Source organism: Solanum tuberosum, unplaced genomic scaffold (genome assembly GCF_000226075.1).
Source record: "Solanum tuberosum cultivar DM 1-3 516 R44 unplaced genomic scaffold, SolTub_3.0 scf00505, whole genome shotgun sequence".
Lineage (NCBI taxonomy): Eukaryota > Viridiplantae > Streptophyta > Magnoliopsida > Solanales > Solanaceae > Solanum > Solanum tuberosum.
The window spans coordinates 1-8,024 of record NW_006239422.1 but is presented as its reverse complement, the minus strand read 5'-3'; the positions used below and the strand labels follow the sequence as shown (position 1 = coordinate 8,024).

The window sequence follows — 8,024 nt, the reverse complement described above, 5'->3', positions numbered from 1 at the left end:
TTCATTAAAACAATACAATAGGATATATTATAAAACAATATGCAACAACGATCCAAACAAAGTGTTGAGAGGAACATGTAACACTACTTTCTCCTTCCTTGAATTGTTTCAAATACTCATTCTTTTGGAAAATCACCAATTCATGAATTTCATCCATAACTACAAGTTAGCCATCCACTTCCAATCAAAGAAAATCCCCAGGGTAAGCAACACTAGATGATGTTTCAAACAGCAATCAACAAAAGTAAATAGCATGATCCCAGAAATCACCAGATTAAGACAACACTTGCTCAGTTTTCAACATCGATCTCTAGTAATCAACGACAAGGATGCCATAGTATAACAATAACAGTGTTGAACCCAGAGGGTATGCAATGAATCCTTGAAAGGTCCAACGCTCACAAAGAACTGGAAAAAAGTGTTTAAGACATTGAAAGGTCTTTCAGGCACTAATAGATCACTAAATTACTGTAAAACTAACATTGTATCAACACTGAATCTCTTCGGTCTTCCTTAAATGGCTTCCGATACTCATTCTGTTCAAGGCCAAAATCACCAGTTCACGAAATTTCATCCATAAACTACAGTCTCCAAGTTAGCAATTCACTTTCAGCTAAAGAAAATCCAAGAGTAGGCAACACTAGTCAAGAACTATACATGCAGCTAACATATCTCCAACAACGCAAACAACAATTAGGAATTGTACACAGAAAATAAGAAGTAGTGCAATGTATGCAACCACCATACTTGCAACATCATCATCGAGGAACACATTTAACAAAGGTCTGTACTCATTCATTCGCACCCAAATAATCCACACGAGATTCTAAAAGATGTATAAATCAAGTACTGATTCCAGCTAAACCCCAATTCAACAATCCTCTAATCATATATCATCCCGCAGCACCAAACAACAAGAACACTATGATCAAGCACTATTAACACAACATCAACTACTTATCATCGCAGTCCGCTATTTGAATCCATAATAGTAATTCTGCTCCAATTAGACAGATTCATCCATTGCTCAGTTACAACAACAACATACCTAATCTAGTCCTAGTTTTGGTGAGAGTAAAGCATACGCAAACCTTTACCCCTACCTTGTTGTTTCCTATAGACCCTCGAAAACAGTGCAAAGAAGTAACAGTAAGTACAAGAGACAACAGATAATAACAAAACAATACGATAATCGAGATACAAGGAAAATCAACATATAGTAACAAAAATCGAAGGATAAGAAACTGCAGGATCAATATTACGACTACTAATATGAGCGCGCAGCCAGACAACGCACTGCTATCTACTAGCATGCTCAATAATAACATCAAAATTTAAAATTTTAGTTAAATTAGCATAGTAAAATAACATATGTTAAAGAGATACCGAAAACTTCCTAGATGATCCAAATTAAGCAATTACACCATAAGAAACTGGAGCTTATCCGACCCGAAAACAAAAGATCCAGAAACCCGATCCATCAAATCAAACCGGATCGGATCAATCCGAAGCCTTCATCTTCTCCACCCGCTTATTCAGCTGCTCAACTTTCACAACAAGGCCAGTAACAGAGTACAATAACCAATAGAACACCAGAGCACAGGCGATCAGAAGAGCATTACGCTGAGATTTCATGATTGATTTCTGATGACGAAGGTACTCCGATGGAGAACAAGATTCGGATTCACAAGTGGGTCGGGTCTCGTATTTCCAGTAGATATCCATTAACAGAAAGAGGCAAAAGGGTACAATGGAGAGAAATGGCTTGAGGAGATTCCGGGTCACGGAAATTAGCCCTTTGCGAAGCGGGTTAAGACCTGGAACCGTTAATAGAAGCAGCATGATGGCTTCGGCTCCGGCGGCGTAGCCGAGAACAACCCATTCCAACGCCATTGATGTGGAAGAGAGAGATTTGAATTTTTGAGGTTGAAAATGGAAAGTGATGAATTGATGAATTTGGAAAGTGGAAAATTTTGATTAAGGGATATGTTATGGGCCTAAATTGGACTGGGCTTGGCCCAATGGACTTAAGTCTTTCTCAGAATGGCCCAATATAATTACTTCTAGTTAGAATCCAAGAAAGGGTAATGGTGCAACTCCATATTACGAGGACACGACTCTAGAAAGGAGTGTATGTCGCGTATTATGGTAGAAGGTTAGTAGTAGGGGTAGAGTGTTGTCTTGACTTGCGAGGTTTTAGGTTTGTTAGTGTGTATCGATAGTATTGTCGTACCCTCATAGATCTGATAGTATGTTGTTTATTGTGTTTTGGTATTGCTCTTTCTTGTAGACTTTATATTGTTTTTCTTATTAATTACTTAGTTGGTTTGATGCATGTAAGTTGAGGGTCTTTCGAAAACAGTTTCTCTACCTCTATGAGGTAATAGTAAGGTTTGTGTACACTTTACCCTTAGGCAAAATGGTCTGGTGGACCCTTGTACTTGTATGAGTTTGTATTGTGAACCTTTATACTTACCCATTTGTCATCTGGACCCCTGAACCCATCTAAACTCAATATTTTAAACACTTTATTTACCCTTTAGTTGTGCGTGTACCACAAGCGCCTGACACATAATTTTAAAAATAATTATAAAATGACACGTGTATATATATACCACTTCATGTCATCTTCACACTTTTATTATATTTAATTAATATATTTCTGTTTTTTATTTGCCTTTTGCCACCAAACCCACCACTTTCCCCCGCAATCTCATTTCATTTCTCTTTCATCTTCCTTACACATTTTTTTTCAACCTCTTCTACTCTTTTCATTGAAGAAAAAACACCAATCCGTCTTTGTTTTCATCCAAATCGAAGAAGAGAGGTTCGTCGCTTGAGTGTATAGTATGTCAACGTCGTCCTAGATCAGTATCTGTGAGGCTATATAAACCCACATTTTTTCTTTCTCATTTTTTTCTTCATTCCCACAAAATTGTTTGAGTATTTTTGTTGGTTTTGTTTGATTTTTAATTTATCTATGTAAATTTTGTAACTTATTTTCGTATTTGTATGTTGTTTAGTCTAGATTTCATCTTCTATTTATGTCTTTGTTTAATTTTTAGTCGATTATACTGATTTTTTGGGGATTCTATTTGTTATGCTTTCAATTACATGTTTCATGATTTCTATTAGATTATAGGATTCTAAGAAAAGCAACTTTCATGATGATGTAAAAAACTACAATAGGATCAACCACAAAAATGAAGCAAAAGAATTAACTGGAAATGCATAGAAATAAACGAGGAGTATAACGATGAAAAAAAATGGAGAAGAAATTTGGAGAAAGAAGATAGAAAAAGAGAAAAGAAAAAGCTCAAATTTGTCTAATAATGGTGTTAAATGCAAATGGGGAAGAAGATGACTTTATAAAACCCTAATGTGGCTATTAGACTCTTTTAACCAGATTTCACGCTCCTCAGGTGTGTGTATCACACGCCCCTTGGTTGTGTCTGCCACATAGGACGCCAAGTCAGAAAACGTGTTTAAAATGTTGAGTTTAGATGGGTTCAGGGGTCCAAATGACAAATGGGTAAGTAGAAGGATTCACAATACAAACTCATACAAGTACAAGGGTCCACCAGACCCTTTTGCCTTTACCCTTACCAGACTCTACTTAGTGAGATTTCACTAGATTTTTTTGTTGTTGTTGGAGAATCCAAGAAAGGTTCATTTGCACTTTGACCCTACTTTGTATTGGTTTTTAATTTTTGTTCCTCAAGACAAATAATTTTAATTTTATGATCAGGCACAAATTTTTATTTTCGCATCATAATATACTGTAAGTTATGCGTCACCCCCTGAAAGAATTTATGTCTATTAAGTATACGTTCTATTGCTTAGGGCAAAAAGCAAACATTAAAAACTAGACTTTTGAAAGACAAAAGTGTAATTTTGTACTAAATATGTAAACATACTAAATTTAATTTAGAATTCAACAAGTAATGTTTGAATATTCTAAAATTCAAAACTCATAATGTTAAAATCTCAATTCCGCCATAGCGTTTTCGTAGTGGTTAATTTACTTTAGTGTGCCCTTTGGATGATTGCTCAATTTGTCCAAGAATAAAGATGATGACTTTTTTTCTACCTATACATGATTCCATTTCTATATATTTATGCACTTTTTTTTGCCATTAATTTCATGATTTAATTCTTGGTCTATAAGTTTTGGCAAAAAGTTTCATAAACATGCATGCAATTAAAGGGAGAATATACAAGAGTGATTCATTATATTCCCTTCACCTTTATGTGTGACATGATAAAGAATAATAAATCACTTTATTCAAAAGATACTAACATGTTGTCCACTATGAAAATATAATTACAATTATAAAGTAGATTATTTTCTAGCTAAAGCATAAACATTTTGCTTTTTTTTTTTTTAAGGAGATTCAAGTTTACGGCGATAAAATCTTCATTACTCTTGCCTATAATTCAAGAATGGAGTTGATAAAATATTTTGCCCATTAAATAATCAACTATACTTTCTTGATTAATTCAAACTTGTCTAGATTCATAGTGTATAATTTTTGTGGTCCAATATTTTATTGGAGACAAATAAGAGGACCTCTTTAGTTTGCTTTCAAAGTAGGGTAATAGTAATATTATTGGAGAAATTCAAGCCACATTATGTTCCTCTTAGAAGGCTGATTTATGCAAATTTATACATACATTGGGATGAATGAACTTAAAAGTAAGTAATTGGTATCTCAAAATAAAGTTTTGGGAAAATGCAAAAGTTACCTTTTAAATTTGTCCCCAAAAAAAGTCAATTTTTTTTTTTGAGAAAAAAAGTAAAAGAATTAATTTAAGCTAGTTGATTACAAGGAAACCTACCTCATGTTCCGGGGCGAACCTAGAGGTAGTTGAGGGGTTCACCCGAATCCCTTCGATAAAAAAATACATTGTATATATAAAAAAAAAATTAAGAATTTTTATGTCTATATATTGATTTTGAACCTCTTGAACGTAAGATTAGAGGTTAGCTTAATGGTTGAGGTGGTTCAAAACTCACATGCTCATATTATTACTTCCTCCTTCTCATTTAAGATATAATTTATTAATTAAGTTATCTATATTCATTAAAGGTTGATTGATTTTTTTTCTTTTTAAATATTGCGCATATTTCTTTAATATCAAGGATATAGTTAGAAATGGTTATTAGTTTTAATCTTATATTTTAAATATGAGATTATTATTTTTCGAGGGACAATTAAAATAGTAAGAAGGAAGTACTTAAATAACAAAATCCAACATTCACATATTTTCATATCCAATTAGTACAACATTCACAAAAAGCAAAAGCAAATTTCTTTACATCAAAGTGAAGAGTGGAATCTTAGGCTTTTTCTTTTTCATTTTTTCATTTTATTTTTTGATATTACACATCCCTAAAGCTCATCTTCACTTAGAAATCTCCTTTTCAATGAAAAATAATAGAAAATAAATCTCTTTCTAAAAAGACTAAAAATACATAAAAAGAAAAGAGAAGGACAAGTTGATGTAAACCATGAAGTAAAAGGCCAGCAAAAGCATATCAAATTTGTAGAATTCATTTACAATTTATTATTTACCTGGAAAAAAAAAGAGAACACAATTATTTACAATTTTATAGTAAGTGAAAAAAAATGCTATAAATGAGGGTAAGAAAGTAATTAAATTTACCATTTCTTCCGCATATTCTTCTCATGAAAGTTAAGAAAATGATGAGAATAGCAACCCCAGCTAATAATCCAATGATAAGTGCAAATGTCTTCTCACTTTCACTATGGGAATCTGCTAATAATTTAATTAATTAGAGAGATTCAAATATAATTCATATTATGAACCTTAAACTATATAATATGAGAATAAATGTGAATATTCCTACCACCAAAGATTGCGCTAGAGTGGTTAATATATACTCCTCCAAATCTTTAATCAAAGATGTCAGATTTGAGCCTTGAAAGAAAATGTCTACCTCGAAGTAAAACACCTCGACGTGAATCAGAAATAGTAGGGCTCAAAGCATGTACGAAGCCAACAAAACAAGTGTATCCCACTCAATGTACACTCGTATAGTACATCTGAGTCAAGCAGGGGCGGAGCTAGGTGGGAGTTCGCGGGTTCGGAAGACCCCAATATCTTTTCTGTAGACCCTATATTTGTACTAGAAAATTAAGTAATAACTTGTGAACCCCTAACAAAACTGATTGACAATTCAACGGTAAGGAAGGGGAAGGAAATTTAGATACCCCAAACTCCTAATATTGGCTCCCCTCTGGACTCAGTCAAGCATTTGTTAAAGTGAAAATACATATTACTTGACTATGGTTGATTAATTGATACAGAAATGTGTATCTATGAAAACACACATGTTTCATTCACCGATTTGATGTGAACACTGAAAGCTGATAATTTTTTACATCGTCGGGATGTAGTTTAACCTAAAAGTCATAATTCAAAATGTACTTACCATGATGATTAGGTTTAGCATAAAGATGAGCTCCCTTAGTTGTATACCTAGCATAACATTTTCCCAAAAACATATCACCATAAACACCACCACCACACTCTTTTTTCAACCTTCCGATCGCCTCCGATAAACAATCTTGACATTGGGCGATACTCAAATCACCCACACATTGGGCCATACCTTGAACATCTTCCGACCCGCCAACCCGATAAAGCCCATTACCGCCCATTAAGCTTCCCAAAACAGCATCCCTTCGGCCCATTTCATCTAAATCAAACCCATTAGACGGCCCACATTTCTTCATCACCACATTTTTATCCTCCAAGCCCAAAAAGGAAAAGTTATCGTACTTCACGAAACACCCTTGTAATTGTAGAACTCCGCCACATGTCTGTTGGCAAAGCTCGGTGAGTTGACTCACCGAGCGTGCTAGACATGTGGCGCAATCAGGCATGGACAAATCGCCCCGGCATTGATATAAACCGTTGATCATGTCCTGTTGTGTGGACCCCACTATACTATATTTGTTGTACGATGAGTAAGTTGCTGAGTTGACTAAGGAAGTGAGCAACGAGTTGAGATTCGACTCGTAAGGCGAGTCAGACGAATATTTTATCGGTGAGCAACCACCATAAATAAAACCGTCAACTGATGAATCAGAGAAAATTAGTGGAAAGAAGAAAGAAAAGAAAATGTACATGAAAATGAGAAGAAAATGGAAGATTTTAGCCATTTTCTCTCTATAGCTATGAATAGAGAGTTTGAGATATGGTTGCTTCAAAGAGTATTTATGGGGAAAAAATTGTCTTCTTTATTTTTATATTATGGTTTTCTTTATGACATGCAAAAAAGTTAAAGGGGAGGAAATGTAAATAGCAAAAAGTTATGGGCCAGACTAATCCATTCTTATAAATTGATAGGCTTTTGTATTAAATTTAATAATATTTCAAAAAAGTAAACGTAAAAAGAGAGAAACTTTACTTGATCAAGTAAAAGCTGTGCCTTTTTAGTACTTACCATTAAAATTTGAGCTATACAATTTACTTACTAAACTATTATATAAATGATTAGTCCTTTTACAAATTTGTTATAACTTTGTATCGGTTTCTGTTAGGATCAAGTTCTTACTATCATGCCAAAAGCTATAGCTAATAGTAAAGACGTAACTTTTTTTCTTAACTAAGTCCACCAAGCAAGTGTCATGTTCGATCATGACTCCGACCCAGGCCACCTATCCCCTGTGGGCCTTGCCATACGCAAGATGTTGACATTACTCAACAATCTCCCTCCCAACACCTGCCTCATGCATAATGTCGTAACAAGTTTTAATTTTTATATGTAAAAGATCTGAAAATACTAACATACAAAATTACACTATTACTATATAAGAAGAGTGAATAAAATTTCACTCTTCTTTTCGACACGTGGCACCATGGCCCACCTACTTTTATTTTATTTAAATCATATATCATATATATTACTATAATATAATAATATAATATATATATATAAATATATATAAATAAATAAATATAATAATATATTACTATATAAGAAGAGTGAATAA

The 8,024-nt window shown here is 33.7% G+C and overlaps 2 protein-coding genes across 2 annotated transcripts; both read right to left on the bottom strand.

Annotated features, from left to right (window-relative positions):
- Window positions 1-1,189: 1,189 nt before the first annotated feature.
- LOC102578292 (uncharacterized) lies at window positions 1,190-1,965 on the bottom strand. Its single transcript, XM_006364551.2, has one exon. The coding sequence runs from the start codon at window positions 1,891-1,893 to the stop codon at window positions 1,501-1,503; it is 393 nt and encodes a 130-aa protein (XP_006364613.1). The 5' UTR covers window positions 1,894-1,965; the 3' UTR covers window positions 1,190-1,500.
- A 3,293-nt stretch (window positions 1,966-5,258) lies between these two features.
- On the bottom strand, window positions 5,259-7,217 carry LOC102606283 (cysteine-rich repeat secretory protein 60). Its single transcript, XM_006364550.2, has 3 exons — window positions 6,458-7,217; window positions 5,668-5,778; window positions 5,259-5,576 (listed from the first exon to the last, which is right to left on the bottom strand). Exons 1-3 carry the CDS (start codon window positions 7,188-7,190, stop codon window positions 5,569-5,571), a joined length of 852 nt encoding a protein of 283 aa, XP_006364612.1. The 5' UTR covers window positions 7,191-7,217; the 3' UTR covers window positions 5,259-5,568.
- Between the last annotated feature and the right edge of the window lie 807 nt (window positions 7,218-8,024).